Source organism: Panthera pardus, unplaced genomic scaffold (assembly GCF_024362965.1).
Source record: "Panthera pardus isolate Hobbes unplaced genomic scaffold, ASM2436296v1 HiC_scaffold_2, whole genome shotgun sequence".
NCBI lineage: Eukaryota > Metazoa > Chordata > Mammalia > Carnivora > Felidae > Panthera > Panthera pardus.
Window position 1 is genome coordinate 101,867,500 of NW_026526765.1, and position 16,321 is coordinate 101,883,820.

Sequence of the window (16,321 nt, forward strand, 5' to 3'; positions counted from 1 at the left end):
GGTGCTCTCTCTCTCTCAAAAATAAATAAAAACATTAAAAAAGAAAAGAAAATCAGAATGACTCAGAATTCCCCAACTAATGTTATCCACTGTTTACAATTTCATGTATTATCTTCCAAATGTATTAATTTTCCCCCAGATCTGATTCTTTCTGTCAACTATTATACAGTGAATATTTTCTCATTAAGAAATTATAGAATACCTCATGTTTAATGATGAATGCGTATATGATAATTTGTTAATTTAAGCAATACCACTCTTCAATATATTAATAAACTCAACATATTGATAAATGCATACATTAAAAAAAAAAAAAAAAACCTTGTTAATATCTAGGACTTGACTCCCAGAAGTGAAATTATAAAGTCAAAGAATATAAACATTTTAAAGGCTCTTGATCCTTTGGAAAAGAGTTTTTCTGGAAGAGATATTTCTTTTCATATAGCAAACCAGCTTAGTTCTTTCTACAGACCATTATAACAATTTAAGTTTGTTTAGCAGTTGATCGGGATGAGGGGCTAACTTTGGTCCCAAAGAACAGAATGAAATGATTCCAAGTAGGCTAAATCCAAAGAACCCAATCTAAGTTCAGTGTTGTAAAGCACAGGCCAAGTCATGAGCACACTTTTCACTGGGAGGCAACACTCTACAGACTTCTCACATTCAAGCAGAAGAAGTACTACCTGCCTTTATTCCAGACTATCTTTTCAAGGATATTCATAGAACCCACAGCCTGGAAAGACCGACATGGTGCCTCATGTAGAGAAAAGGGCAGGCATGCTTACTGCCATTTTGAGAGATCTGGGTTCTCCTGTATGTGTAAGAGGCATATAGACCTTGGGTTGCCATGTGGGAACTGGGTTCAAGAAACTGATGCAAAAATGCTAATGTTGTGGCTACTACTGTTGCTCTGATTTAAGGAAATGTCCTTCACCTCTCAGTGCCTTGTGAACTCTACCAGCATCCATGAAACTATGGAAGGTTTACTCATTAGCTTAAAAGTAGGGTAAAGTCTCTGACTCTCAATAGTACTTCAAGCTCTTACATTAATAATAACCAATTCTGATTGGGTTGGCAATTGTCTGTCCTATTGAGGGCAAGGAGAAATTGACCTTGTTAGGTGTTAGGTCTCTAGTGCCTTGCACCTAGTAGACCTTCGCCAATAAGGAATGAGAAGGAGAACAGAGGTCCCCTAGCAATTTACACAGATAAACCTCCTGGAGCTCCATGCTAGGATCTATTAATGATGTGCTCCTGGAAGATTTCAACTCTTCTTAAGTCTTCCCAATTTCCCTCCCTGCCTCCAGCAACTATCTGTGATTCAGAAGGGATTTCAAGAGTAAAGTTCAATACCTCAAAATAGACTGATGAAGGACAATATAGATGAGGCAGTTACTGATAAAAGACAAAGAGAGAATTTAAAGCTAGAATTGGTCTCAAACTGAAACCTCAGGGTACAGTTAAGGAAAACTAGATCAAGGTACAGCACAATGCTTCAATCTTACAGATTTCAAACCAAAGACTAAGAAAATTAGCAAGGAATAGGGCGAATTTAGGTAAGAAAAACTACTCCAAGAACTACAGAAGGACACCTCCTGCCCCTCTGGTTTTCTGAAACATCAAAAAATGTTCACAAGTCATTGGGTGCCTTTGACCAAAATAAAGGACCAGAAGCCCTGAACATGCAGAAATTAGCATTTTGTCTTTGTCTTTTAAGTTAGCTATATTTGAAGTAGAATATCATAATGCAATAGAGACTGCTAGTTTTCTAAACAATATCTGTCCTCCCCTTCTTTTTTGATTAACAGAACTCCCTAACTTCAACTGATGCTGTCATGTACAGAATTCTAAGACTATATTTCTCAGGTTTCTTTGCTACTACTACGTATGGTTACAGGATTCAGTTCTGGCCAATAACATGTAAGTACAACTGGCTGGGTGAGACATTTGGGAAAGCATCCTCAAAAGGGTCCAGTGTCTTTCTCCTCCATTCTTCCTCTATCTCGCTGGAAAAGACGTAATAGATAAAAATCATATGCTTACAATGGTGGTAGGGAAACACAGAAAGAGGCTGGGTCCCTGATGTTATCATAAAATGTCACACCAGACCTAGACTGACCATCTACATAGTTTTTATACATGGAAGAAAAACAAAGCTTCTCAGTTGTACAGACTCCTTTTTTTCCCCTCAAGTCTACATTGCTCTTAACCAAAATGCAATTCTTAAGTTCCAAAATCTTAAGGGATTTATGAGAAAGAGTCCTATCTCCTTGCCTACCCCATGCAGCCTAGGAGGCTTCCTAGCATGGACTGTAACTTTAGGGGGACCTTAGTGACTGCAGAAAGGGGCATTAAAACATTTATCTGGGGGAGCCTGGGTGGCTCAGTCAGTTAAGCATCCAACTTCGGCTCAGGTCACGATCTCATGGTTCGTGGGTTTGAGCCCCACATCGGGCTGTGTGCTGACAGCTCAGAGCCTGGAGCCTGTTTCAGATTCTGTGTCTCCCTCTCTCTCTGCCCCTCCCTCACTCGTGCTCTGTCTCCCTGTGTCTCAAAAATAAGCAAACATTTAAAAAAAACCCAAAAACCGAAAAACATCTATCTGTGTTGGGGAACCTGAGTGGCTCAGTCAGTTGAGCGTCTGACTCTTGATTTCAGCTTGGGTCATGATCTCATGGTTGGTGGGATCAAGCCCCGCCCTGGACTCTGCACTGACAGCATGGAGCCTGCTTGGAATTCTCTCCTCTCTCTGCCCCTTCCCTATTCACATAAGCACACATGCACATGCTCTTTCTCAAAAATAAATAAATATTAAAAAAAAAACATTTTTCTGTGTTAACAAATAATGGTAAAAGTAGCAAAACTAACCAATTGTCAATTCCCCTGCAAGGTAATTGAATTCCAAAATGGGTATCCACTTGGAGACATGCCTTATTTCTAGAGACATGATTGGAATTCAAATAGCATCAGTGGAAAGCTATCCCATGTTGGTCTCAGCTCTTTCAAACATTATTTAGAAGTGGAGATTAATCTTTTGATATTGATTAACATTGCTAAAGAGGGGGCTACAGTTCTTTTGAAATTGATGAGTTTGAATTCAGACAGCAGAGCCAACATGCATGTGCCTCCATGAGATCATCTGCGAAATCAATTCAGTATGTAGCAATTATTAGCTGGGAAAATGGAAAATCAGGCCCTCTGGGTCATATTGGCAGCAAGAGCAATTTTGATGAAAAGAAAATTAAGTTGAGGGGGAAAAATTAGGTAAGTTCAAATTCCAACTGGCAGCAGGAAAAGATTTTAGTAGAAGACATTAATTTCTAAAGTAGATCAGAAAAAAAAAAAAACTTCATTTATTTCTGCTAATACTGACTGAACTGACTTTCTACCGCAGCCTATTTGTCAGGTTTCCATTTCTTAATAATTAACAAATTACCCTTAGGGATTCCAAGTAGATGACTCAGCCTTAGAGAAGCTAGGGCCCATTAAATCAGTTTTTAAAAGCCTGCTCTAATAACAGAGATCTGAATCTGAAAGATTATTAAACCTGAGAATGGCAACCATCTTTTTTCAATATCCCTAAGGAAGCCAAAACAGGTTTACCCTGAAATATAAGAAACTGGGTTGGACATTTGGAAGAAGTTCCTGAGTGAGCACTTTTATACAATAAATAATAAAATGGTCTTTAAGTGTCTGAACAATGTATACTTCTGTGACCCAGTTCATGGAGGGACAATTCATATTCAAGATGAGTTCAAGGTTCCTTATATAGTGTTTGCCCAAAACATACCCATTCCACCAAGTTTATCGGCTGCGCTTCTTTCCCAGCTCTCAGAGAAAAGAAGCTAGTCCTGCTGTCCTGGCTGGTGGGCGCATTCCCCACCATGCTCTGGGCTCTGGATTTCTCCTCCTACTGAGTGGACAGCTTCACTCTCAGGCTATGTTTTATTTCCACCAAAGCACTTTCTCAGATGAAAAAAACAATTATCACTAGATTCTCATAATAAATGTGACAGCCAAGGAGTGCAAGAGATGAAGCCTCTCAACACAAGAACATGGAGCATGTGCACTACCAGCAACTTGGCTTTCTGACATCCAATCCTATTCCTTTTCATCATTCAGGAGGATCAGCTAATCCCAATCCTGAATAAAAAGATACAACCCTTATCTCTGCAGGTCTGGAGTGGTGGGGAAACCCTAAGCTCTGTAATCAAACAGATGTGTTTGTGTTACAGCCTGACTCTGTACATAAGTAGCTTCAAGAACTTGGGTAATTTATTTACCCTTTGAATCTCCATTTTCCACATGTGTGATATGGGGAAATATTGTTCCTACATTGTATAAAACGAACCAATGAGTATTAAGTACCTAGCGTGGTACCTTAGCTCAATTAAATGAAAACTGTGCTGATCTGTATCTCTTCAATTTCTCACCACCAATCCTTACTGATCCTCCCAAGCTCATTTCAACTCTAGGAAAAGCTACCAATGATCCACACAACACTCCTCTTTCCTACCTGATACTATGAACACTGGGAATCCTAGCAATTCTACTTCTGTCCAATCCTGAAAGGAGTTCATCTGCAGGCCATTCCCTCTCTCAGAAGCAATTATGTACTTGGATACCTAGAGTCATCAAAACCCAGTAGCCAGCAGAGAAGGCACAACACACACAGCACCTGCTGGAAGAGTAGGCTTCCTCCCGTTTGGCTTACTGATACTATTGGCTCAAATGACCTGAACTTCTGGACTCTGGACCTTTGCCACCTTGACCTCCCAGATCTCATGCCTGTGAGCTTTTCAGGCTGACCCATCTGCTCTGACCTGCAGTTTCTGCATAGGCACCCAGTCTTGGGACAGGGGCTGTCTGCAGCAGGCTGTGACGGGCAGGGTTATCAGTCCTCTTAGATTTCTATACACTGGTGCTATTTCTTCCCTGTCTTTTTCTGGGGATTCCTCTGCCTCATCGCTGCTGTCTTATTAAACTCACTTCTTGGTCCTCTTCACTTTTTTGTGGCATTTGTCAGTTCATATCAGACCCACTGCTGGTCTTATATAGATGAGCTCTTAACTAACAGCTATGATATTCACCCCCATCTAGGTTCCTGCCCTTTAAAAACTACAAGATCTTTTTTTGGATATTTTCCTAGTATTTAGTCTCTTCCCTCCCAAAACCATGCTTTTTTTCAGTTTCTCTATTATCACTGTATCCATCTTTCTCATTCCCTGGCCATCTTTCCCTCACACGAAAGGACTTTGAAAAGTCAATGTGAGGTCAAATATAAGGTATTCTTATCTCAGATTTTTTGGCAACCTTATTCTCCAAACTTTACCAGAAAGGCTCATCTAGTCCTTCTCTCTCTCTTTTTTTTCTTATGTTTATTTTTAAGAGAGAGAGAAAAAACAAGTGGGAGAGGGTCAGAGAGACAGGGAGACACAGAATCTGAAGCAGTCTCCAGGTCTGAGCTGTCAGCACAGAGTCCAATGAGGGGCTTGAACTTACCAACCATGAGATTCCGACCTGAGCCAAAATTGGACGCTAACCCACTGAGCCACCCAAACACCCCTAGTCCTTTCTTGAAAGTTATCTGGGCCCTGGTCTGGGAGTGACATTTGAGGATAATCACTATGGAAGAACAGAAAACCATGGAACCTTGGAGTTATGCCTAATTCCTACTCACTGGGTTCTAGGATTTGTTAAATATAAATATTCCTCTTTATGTAACACACTTCATTTCAAACAAATGTTTCTGGTATTAGCAAGCATTCACTGAACACTGATTACATGCCAGGTACTGTGTTATCTACTTTATATGCATTATTCTTTCAATTTTCACAATGACAGGATGGTAATATTTCTATTACTATTGCTGTTTCAGATAAAAGGAAAATGGAGACCATAGAGGTTAAATAAGTTGCCTAAGGACTTAAGGCTAGTAAGAAGTGGTTACAATTAAAAGTTTGCAGGGGTGCCTGGGTGGCTCAGTCAGTTTAGCATCCAACTCTCGATTTCGGCTAAGGTCATGATCTCATGACTCGTGGTTGGACTTTGTGCTGACAGCGCAGAGCCTGCGTGGGATTCCCTCCGTCTCTCCCTGCTCTCTCTGCACCACATCCCCCTCAAAATAAGTAAATAAATAAAAAATATTTTAAAAAGTTTATATTCTTTTAATGGGAACCCTCAGCAAAACTAATCTCCTAACAAAGAATGCCCTTTAACCCTCATCCCTTCAATCCCATGGTCCTGTCCTCCTTCAGACACTGCTCAACAATTCTCTTTTCACTGAGACCTGCTCAGTTTGCTCCTACTGGCCAGCACTTCACTCCCCAGGCTGCAACACTGCCCTGGCTGTGACCCTTTGTCCTAGTTCATACCACACTGGCATTAACACATTTCTGTTCTTTTGACAATGTTTTCCTCATCTTGACCTTGTGATGTTTCAGGAGACTAAGTTCTTGAAAGTTACGGGCTTTCTTTTCAACTCCCCATAACACAAGTATACTCAGCATACAAGCAGGGCCTCAGCAGGGGTTAGCTGAATGGGGTGTATGGGGTCTTTAATGACAAGAGTCTCGTTGTCTTTTTAATTGCACCAGTAAGGCGTAGATGACTCATTGCTCACTGGGACAGATGGGTCATGGCAGGCTGGCAACACAAGAATGAAAACAACTAACATTTGTTGAGTTCTTACCATGTCAAGCACTATTTTATGCACCATAGGTATACTAACTCCCTGGGTTAGGTACCATAAACAGGATGCAATTAGCACAAAGATTATTCTCAAGTCTCAGTCAAGACAAAGTTAAGAGTCTATCTCCTTTCTCTCTGTATCCACAGCTTTCTGTAGTCATGTGTTATACCTGCAGCATTTAGCTACATCTTGTATCTGAGCATATCTACATTTCTCACCCGTTTATAAACTCCTGGAAGCACAGCCGACTGACTCCTGTTAGAGGGGCTATAATGTAACTTTAACACAGAGCTCAATAAATCACTGAATTGAATCAAGATCTTAGGAGATCAAAATTCCTTATACACAGATTTAAAAAATCTAGACATCATCTTACTACCTTTCAAGCCTTACTTTAAACAAAGAAGTCACTTACATTTAAATTAGTGCAGATAATGCTTTCTGGCTTCATGATTTGAGAAAAAATTGATATAGCTTTCGCCACCTGGTTCTAGAAGAAAGAAAACCAAGTTATACTTCAAATCATATGAACATTACTCTGCTGTCATAAACACTTTTTAAAGACAGCAGGATATTCCTATTCATGGTGCCCCAGGGGTTGTGAAGTCCACAAAGAAAAAGTTTTTTTGGTAATCAAAAATGACCTTTTTGGGGCGCCTGGGTGGCTCAGTTGGTTAAGCACCTGACTCTTGTTCAGGTCATGATCTCATGGTTCATGAATCCAAGCCCTGAGATAGGCTCTGTGCTGACAGTGCAGAGCCTGCTTGGGATTCCTCTCTCTGCCCCTCCCCCACTCATGTGCTCACACGCTCTCTAAATAAATAAATAAATAAATAAATAAATAAATAAATGTATGTATGTTTGCAGGAAAAACAATGAACTTTCTACAAAATATTTCCTACATTTGCATATTACTAAATTTTAAAAATAGTTTCCAAAATACTTTATTTTTATTGAAGTATAATCAACACACAGTGTTACATTAGTTTTAGGCGTACAACATAGTGACTCAACAAGTCTATACAATAAATTGTGCTCTCCACAAGTGTAGCTGTCATCTGTCACCATACAACGCTATTACAAGGCTATCGACTATACTCCTTATGGTGTCTTTCATCCTGTGACCTATGCACTCCAAATCTAGAAAATTACCGAACATTTTAATAAACTGAGTTCGTTTTTTTAAAATGCTTATTTATTTATTTTGAGAGAGAGAGAGACAGCGCATGAGCAAGGGAGAGGCAGAGAGAGAATCCCAAGTGGGCTCTGCAGTGACAGAGGTTCAAACCCACGAACTGTGAGATCATGACCTGAGCTGAAATCAAGAGTCAGACACTTAACCAACTGAGCCACCTAGGTGCCTCTGAGTTCTAGTTTTTAAGATGCGGGCATACAGTTGGCATTTCTTCTTCTCCCACTGGACAAGTTTTGAAGAAAAGAAAAAGAAATCAAGATTGAGAAGTAGAAATGCGAACTCTACGCCTGACATAATTAGAAGACCAGAAACCTTAAAGCTCACAAGAGATGGAAGTACTGCCAACAACATGGAAGACAGAGAACAGGGTGAGTTCTAGATAAAGCAGTGAGCAGAGAACAATGCTGCCTATCTTAGGAGCCCACAAAGTAGTTCTCAAAGGTGAGGGCCACGATCTGAAGTACAAAATCTGAATTCCTGTTTACAACAATGGCAATGGAATTTAGGGCTACTAAGGAGAATTCCTCTGGATCCTTTTTGTGGCAAAAGTGAGGCTAACCAAAAACTTACATAGATAAGCCATACTCACAGGAAAGAGTCTGTCACTACGACAGGGGCAGAGAATGAGATTCTTCACTGAAAACTGCCTCCACGTCTATTCCCAGTAGCCAAGGAGAAATAAGGCCTAGGCATTTTTGTAGACAAAACTCAAACATAAAAAAAAATTCCTACTAGTCTAGAACATGACAACATGGCTCTGCTTTCTCTCTGACCTGGATATTCTGTAAATGGCTGGTTTAAGAAACTTGTCTATCAATGAGTACTCAAAAAAGAACCAGCACATGATCTACATAAAGACACCATGAGGAAAAAGAAGAGCTGCCTTTCAATCAACAAAGGGATGACTGGAAAACCAATAGTAAATGAATATTTTAAAATATATGAATATGTTCAAGTATATGTAAGAATACATATTTAAATACATACAGGACTAAAATGTGGGGAATACGGTTACAGAATGAAGCACAAAGTGTTATGTAGTTGGATAATGAAGACAACGGGAGAAAGACTATATATAAGAGAAAGTATGCTTAGTTGCCTTGTCTTTATTATGTGTGGTCAGAAAAATAGCATTTAAAGCTGACAAATAAGCATACTTAAGAGAAAAATGAGTACTATGAAAAGTAACATATCAACCAAAATTGGGTGGTGGAGAGGAGGAAAACGAGAAAAAAGAGGAAATATACTAATTTCAGCATTACTCACAGTAGGGAACTAATAGGTACTGTCAAATTCATTAGAATACTAAGAAGATTAAATCAATTTATGGTTTTAAAGTAACCACTAATGCAAAAATACAAACCAAAAAAAAAAAAGAAAACCACCACATGCTAGAAGCAATTTTAAAAGTTGAAAACAAAAACAAAAACAAAACATAACTGAAACCTAAGATTAAATACACCACGTCTATCTAGATGGAGGACATTAAAAGACTAGCAGCATATCGTAAGACAATGTTCAAATCTATGCAGTGTACAAGAGATACACACAAAACAATTCAGAAAAGATGGCAAATAAAAGGATAGGAAAAGGTGTGGGAGGCGAACGCAAACCTAATTAAACCAAAGAGGCAAACAAAAACTGGGGTTGCAGGGGTGGGGGGGGGGGGGCACCTGGGTGGCTCAATTACGCTTGGTTAAGCGTCCAACTTCAGCTCATGTCATGATCTCATGGTTCATGAGTTTGAGCCCCACATCGGGCTCTGTGCTGACAGCTCAGAGTCTGGGGCCTGCTTCAGATTCTGTGTCTCCCTCTCTCTTTGCCTGTCCATGTTTACACTCTGTCTCTCAAAAATAAAAACTTAAAAAAAAAAAAAAAAAAAAAACTGGGATGGGGTGGGAGAGATATTAACATTAGACAAGGTAAAATCCCAAAAAGAAGCATTCTCAACAAAACCAAAAGAGGCACTTTGTAATGCGACAGTGACAGATTCACAATGATATATACGTCAATGATAGAGCATAACTATGTATCTAAGCACCAAATGGCATAACTTTTTAAATTTTTTAAAAAAATATTTATTTATTTTTGGGAGAGTACAAGCGGGGCAGGGGCAGAGATAGAGGGACAGAGAATCTGAACTGGGCTCTGTGCTGACAGGCTGACAGCAGAGAGCCCGATGCAGGGTTCAAACTCACGAACCATGAGATTATTCCAGGGTTCCAGCTCTAATTGTCCTTCACTGCTATGTGATGGCAGGAAAGACCTCTCCTCTCTCTGACCTCAGTTGCCTTCATTTGTCCTGAGACATGGAGAGGCTAAAAGATCACTAAAACCTCTTCCAAATAGAGTATTTGGGTCTAACTAAGAAATATACGATGACTCCACTTAAACAGCAAACTGACCCAGGATTCCTCATTCACCTCAAGTAAATTCCACTTTGGAGAGCATTAAGTTAAACTGTTCTGAAACGTTACATGGTAAAACAATCATTTAAAATTTTCATTTGAATTACTTGACAAATTTCTCTCAGAGTAGAGCTTCCCTCACTTGAGTCTCCACAGAAATCTTGGCCAGCCCCTTCTAAACAGCAATGCATGTTAGGTCCTCAACTGTAAACAAAAACATCCTTTGGAGGCACAGGTGTAGATGTAGGTTGCCATGGCACCAAAGGCACTGGTCTCTTTATGGGAACTTTTTCTTTAGGATACAGTCAGAAGGAAAAAAATAAATAAAAGAACAAATGCAAGTAGTCAAGTCTTCCCACTCCCAATTCACTTATGTACACCCTGAAGCCTTATTACCTGATTCAGAGCTAGTGCCACAGCAAAACAGGATGCTCTCCTGGAGAGGACTTCTCCTTTGATTAGGGCTTCTTCTCTTAATGTAGTACAGATTTTCAAAGATTCAGGGCTATTCTGGCAGGAGACAGGATTGCTCAGTAAATAAATGTCATGTACCTTTAAATTTAACAAAATGATTGATAGTGCTCAGTATTTCAGATTTCCTTCTAAAAGAATTTCCCAGAGCCTATTTCAACCCATTTCATAGATTAAGCCCCATATACAGGCTACTTGCAAAAAGACCAACTTATCTATACATTAGCAGTTCAAATCTAAATTAACTTCATTTGTAAAGCTTTTGGTCAATTTTCTGAATTGGGGCCTTTTTACTACCGAGCGTATAAGTCTCTTTGTATCTGGGCAGACTGGTTTCTAGACACAAGTACCACAACGTTAAAACTGTAAAAACTCAGTCTGTTACTCTGTGAAATAACAGAGTAAAGCCCAGCAACACTAAAAAGTTTTCCTGAGGGGATTTCCAATCTGAAAATATCCATGTAAGTCAAATACTTAACAACGTGAACACTTATATGAATGGAAATCATGATAGAATCCCATGAAAAGACAAACCTTGAAAAAAATCCAAGAACTAAATGACACACAAACAAGCAGACAGCAGCAGTAAAACTGAATTGTCTTCCTTTGTATATGCTGTAGGTGGATTAGGTTTGTGAGAACAGCATTAGCTTTCTATCTATGTATTTCTGTCATGACGTGATCCACAACTCAAAACCCAAAGTAAAACCTGAATTCGATGAGCGAGGACAGTTTCCAGAACTGGCTGGGAATCTATAATGGCTGACTGGTTCAATTTTTCTACTCTCATCTTCAATGAGTGAAACAAGTTATTTTCAGACACAGTACAGGGGAGAAAAGTCCTCCGGCCTTCCTAAGGAGCAGAATTAAATTCTCTCCACTTTAGCACACACTCAGGAAGGCATCTCTAAAAAGGTCAGAAAGCTCAGTAACACAGAGCTGAATAAACTGATGCTCAGGTGTTGTGTGTTTGGCATTCTGTTTCATAAAATAAGAAAATGATATGATTGTAAAGGATCACCTAATAATCCAGCAAGGAGCAAACTAAGAACCTTGGCCAAGTCAAGCTTATGGCTAAAAATGGTTTTCAAAATTTTTAAGGTTTGTAAAAACAAAAACAAAGATAGAATATGTGACAAAAACCATATATGGTAGAGACTGTACATGGCCTCTAAAGCCTAAAGCGTTTACTATCCGGCCTTTTATAGTAAAAGCTTGGGGCTCTTGAAATCAACCCTTTCATTTCACAAATGAATTACATGACCACTTCAAAGCCAGTGAATGCTAAAGTTGAGACTATATGTTTCTCAATTTCCCAGAAGATTTTTCTTTCCACTATCACCCTACTTACTGCCTCTCTTATTTTGGAAAATTATTGCTACCCTTTTTAGGGAAACGTTTTCATGGACCATGCTCTTCCACCTTACCTGGTTCCTTCTTTTTCCCCATAAAAAGGTTTTGTTAAGTTTCCAAAGTTTAAATAACACAAATGTCTATAGTAAAGCATGCAACCTTGGTCACTGCACTATATCAGCTGTCATGTATTCACTGATTCATTCACTCAGTGAAGAAGAAATAGTTTCTGTATGTAAAAAAACAATCTTGATATAGTAATGACATGGACTTCTAAGTCACGTTTTCTGTCTTGAAGGAGTTTATCTTAGTGTCACATACACTTATTAAAGATCAACTGTACACCAGGCACTGTTAAATGCTGGTACAAAAAATGCCTCAAACTTATCCTCTAGTGGGGAGGATGAAACATACATCTACTTAGAATAACATCAAGCAGTGATAAATCTCACATAGGTGATATAAATAGAGCACAATTAAAGGATATTACTTCCAACTCTGAATCACAGAAAATATTCAGATGAAATTAAAGTAGCCCTTGAGTTCACCAAAGAAGGATGGTCAGATTTCCATGGGAGAGAACTACAGAGAGGTCTTGTCTCAACGAGTTCAGCATGAGACTGATAGCAAGGGGATCCTTCGCAGACCTTGAACCCAGCCAGCACACTGTTCCTTGTTCTCCCTATCCACAGAATTGCCAAAGAAGAGTGAAAGATGATAAAATTGCTTTCTCCATGATAAAACTGACGTGGCTAACTTGAGTTTTCTAAAAATGAACACATTTAAAATTGAAATATCTGCACCAGATGGAAAAAAAGACTTCAGAGAAACAAAATTATTCTTTGTAGAAAAAAAAAATCCTCTCTCAAACACTACCCACAGTGCTCTAAAAGTTAAGAGAAGACAGTTTTACCAGTTTGTAGCAAATTGCAAAAGCAAGGACATAGGTTTCTTTGTTGAATTTCACATCTTGGTTTTTCATCTCTATCAGCACTTCCAGCGCACCTACCAAAAATGAGAAGTGGGCGGACAGTGTTAAATGCATTCAGGTGAGTTCAGAGTCGTCTACTATTGATTCCCAGCATTCTAATCTGTTTAGCACCATCTACTGAAAAGTATATTCCAGGAGCAAGTCAAAGCTATCTGTCAAAGTCATTTATCAATTAACTAAATTTCAAAGAAATTATCAAACGATACAGTAAGAACTAATATTTTAAACCTACTTATACTTTTAGCATAAGTAAAATCAGGGTGTTTAGTTTAAGGTATGACATGAGATGCAATAATGTTGTTTTCAAACTTAAAAGAATGAAGTCTCCAGAGTTCAGTCATTCATCAAGAATATAAGGATCATAGGGGCGCCTGGGTGGCTCAGTCGGTTAAGCAGCCGACTTCGGCTCAAGTCATGATCTCGCGGTCAGTGAGTTCAAGCTCCGAGTCGGGCTCTGTGCTGACAGCTCAGAGCCTGGAGCCTGTTTCAGATTCTGTGTCTCCCTCTCTTTGACCCTCCCCTGTTCATGCTCTGTCTCTCTCTGTCTCAAAAATAAATAAACGTTAAAAAAAAAAAATTTAAGTATATAAGGATCACTTTTGCATGGTCCATTGTTTTTCCTAACTGCTATACTACCAAAGACAGAATTTTTCAACAAATTCTAATACTCACTTGTATATTTGCCTTTCATAAATAACATATCCATCAAAATATTGAACGACGTGGTGTCTGAGAAGAAACCTCGTAAATGCTAATAAAAAAACAAACAAACACAGTTTGGTTAAAAGTTTTTAACTATTGAGGATATATTTTTATAATTCTATCTTCTCTATCCAGGACTTATTTTTGCATATACTTTATTCACTTGGTCCCCTGAATTCTCTAATAAATCTCTGATATACCAGGATTTATTTTTCAAAAAAATTCAAATGCTGCCCACTCTTTCGACTGTCATGTCTTTGGCTGGGCATACAAACGAGGCAAGCAGTATGGCAAGAGCTCTCTGGGTTTCAGAAATACAGTGAAGGACATCTTCATTATACATGGCTCTCCTGTGCTTACAAAAAAAGAAACAAGTCAATTAACTTTGGTAAGGGGGTCCTGCAATGTGGGTGGCAGTATATTAATATGAAAAGGCCAGGGGCACCTGGGTGGCTCAATTGGTTAAGAGTTCAGATTTTGGCTCAGGTTATGATCTCACTGGTTCAAGCCCTGCATCGGGCTCTGTGCTGACAGCTCAGAGCCTGGAGCCTGCTTTGGATTCTGTGTCTCCCTCTCTCTGCCCCTCCCCTGCTCGTGTTCTGTCTTTTTCTCTCTCTCTCAAAAATGAATAAATGTCAAAAAAATATGAAAAGGCAGGTATAAGTATGCATGAGGACTAAGCAAGAAGAGTCTTACAAAGCTGTGATGCTCTTTTGGCAAATGAATAATATTCACTTTTTGAAATAATTCACTAGAAGAGTGGTTCTCAACATTTTTTCCTCAACATTTTTAATATCACGATAACGTAACACATGCTATTCAAATATGCCATTAAATGCCTCCTTGCTCTAGTTTGTTCTTATTTTGAAAGCCCACTATGCAGACCCTGTTCTAGGGGCTGAAAATAAAGAAATAATAAACAAGACACATAACCCTGCCCTAACTCTAGTGGGGCTTATAATCTAGTAGAGCTTAAATTCTGGCATGGGAGACGATGAACGAGTAAAACCAGTGAAGAAGTAAAAATGTAATTTCAAGTTATCAATAAGGGCTACGAAGAGCAATGAAGCGGGAAAAAGGGATAGAGTAGATGATAGAAGGTCATCAGGGAAGACTTTCTGAGGAGACCTCAATGGAGTAAAGGAGGGCCTTGATGACGAGGGTGTAGACCATTCTAGTCTGAGACCATGGGTGTGGCAGTTCTTAGAATAAGAAAGCCCAAGAGTGGAGTGAGCAAGGGGGATGGCAGGTGATGAGACACTACAAGGGACCTCTAAGTCATGGTAAGGGGTCTGAGTTCTCCTCTGAGTATGATGGGAAGGCCCAGAGCAGCCCTGTCCACAGTGTGAGCCATATATGTGGTTCTACATTTTCAAGTAGCTTCATTAAAAAAAGTAGAAATACAGGAAGTCAGTTTTAATGATGTTATCTAAGCCACTAAATGCAAAATATAATTTCAACATGTAATCAAAAAAAATTAAGCACTTCTTCTTTTTTATATCAAGCATGTGAAATCCATCATGCATCCTACCCTTACAGCCCATGTAATTTCAACTAGCCACAGTCCAAGGGCTCCATAGATACATGCAGACAGTGGCTATGATACGGGCAGCACTACAGGGTTCAGGGTAGGGGACACAATAAGAGTGGAAACAGGATTAGGCTTTAATGTCACTGGACTCAAATTCAGTTTAATCTGCTACTCCAGGCAACTTGGTTGTATATGATTATTTCATGCATGGGTCTAAGTTTAAAACAAAAAAAACAAAAAAACAACTGAAGTTGCATATTCTTTTTGCTTTTTAATCATTAGACTCATGGCTGTCATTACAGTGAAATTTTCATTTTCCTTCATTTTCCTTTAATTACAACACATGATTACTGAAGTCAAACAATACAAAAACATATAAAGTAAAAAGTAAGAATTTCCTGTAATTCTACCCCCTAAAGATAAGCAGTAGGGATTTCATGTAGATTCTTGCAGATTTTTAATAGCTATATACTAAAATATAAATATGTATATTTTTCTTTTAGGAAAAATATAGGTTCAAACTAATCCTCACTGTTGTAAAACCCCCTTTTCTCTGGTTACTAATACAGTATGATCCTCTTTCTAAATAATGCGTGTCCTTAAAAGAGGGGAAAGTCAAGAGTTCACAGCTCTACCATGGAAAGAACACTTCAAGGGTGCCTGGGTGGCTCAGTCAGTTAAGTATCTGACTTAGGCTCAGGTCATGATCTCACAGCACGGAGCCTGGAGCCTGCTTCGGATTCTGTGTCTCCCTCTCTCTCTGCCCCTCCCCCGCTCGTTCTCTCTCTCCCTCTCTCTCTCTCTCTCTCAAAAAATAAACAAACATTAAAAAAAAAAAAAAAGAAAGAACACTTTGTATGAAGAGTACAAGACAGAAACACAATTTAGTAGAGGGTTCCTAAAAATACAAAAGGGTCCCAGGTTGCCAGCCCTGGCCCCAAAATAAATGTTTCTGACCATGTATGAATTTACCATGTGT

General features: G+C 39.1%; 1 protein-coding gene across 8 annotated transcripts in view; it reads right to left on the reverse strand.

Moving 5' to 3' along the window:
- The window catches only part of PTCD2 (pentatricopeptide repeat domain 2), a 115,022-nt gene that overhangs the window by 88,718 nt on the left and 9,983 nt on the right, over positions 1 to 16,321 (reverse strand). For 7 of the 8 annotated variants that reach the window (XR_008423834.1, XR_008423835.1, XM_019463056.1 and 4 more), the window contains exons 5-8: positions 13,782 to 13,860; positions 13,032 to 13,123; positions 10,691 to 10,804; positions 7,107 to 7,181 (exon numbers count right to left, since the gene is read on the reverse strand). Coding sequence is in view for 6 of the 8 variants with exons in the window: in XM_019463056.1 (XP_019318601.1) it covers positions 7,107 to 7,181; positions 10,691 to 10,804; positions 13,032 to 13,123; positions 13,782 to 13,860 (360 nt within the window). In the remaining 2 variants the exon portion in view is untranslated. The remainder of the gene's footprint in view (positions 1 to 7,106; positions 7,182 to 10,690; positions 10,805 to 13,031; positions 13,124 to 13,781; positions 13,861 to 16,321) is intronic. The other variant, XM_053907275.1, reaches the window with a different exon arrangement.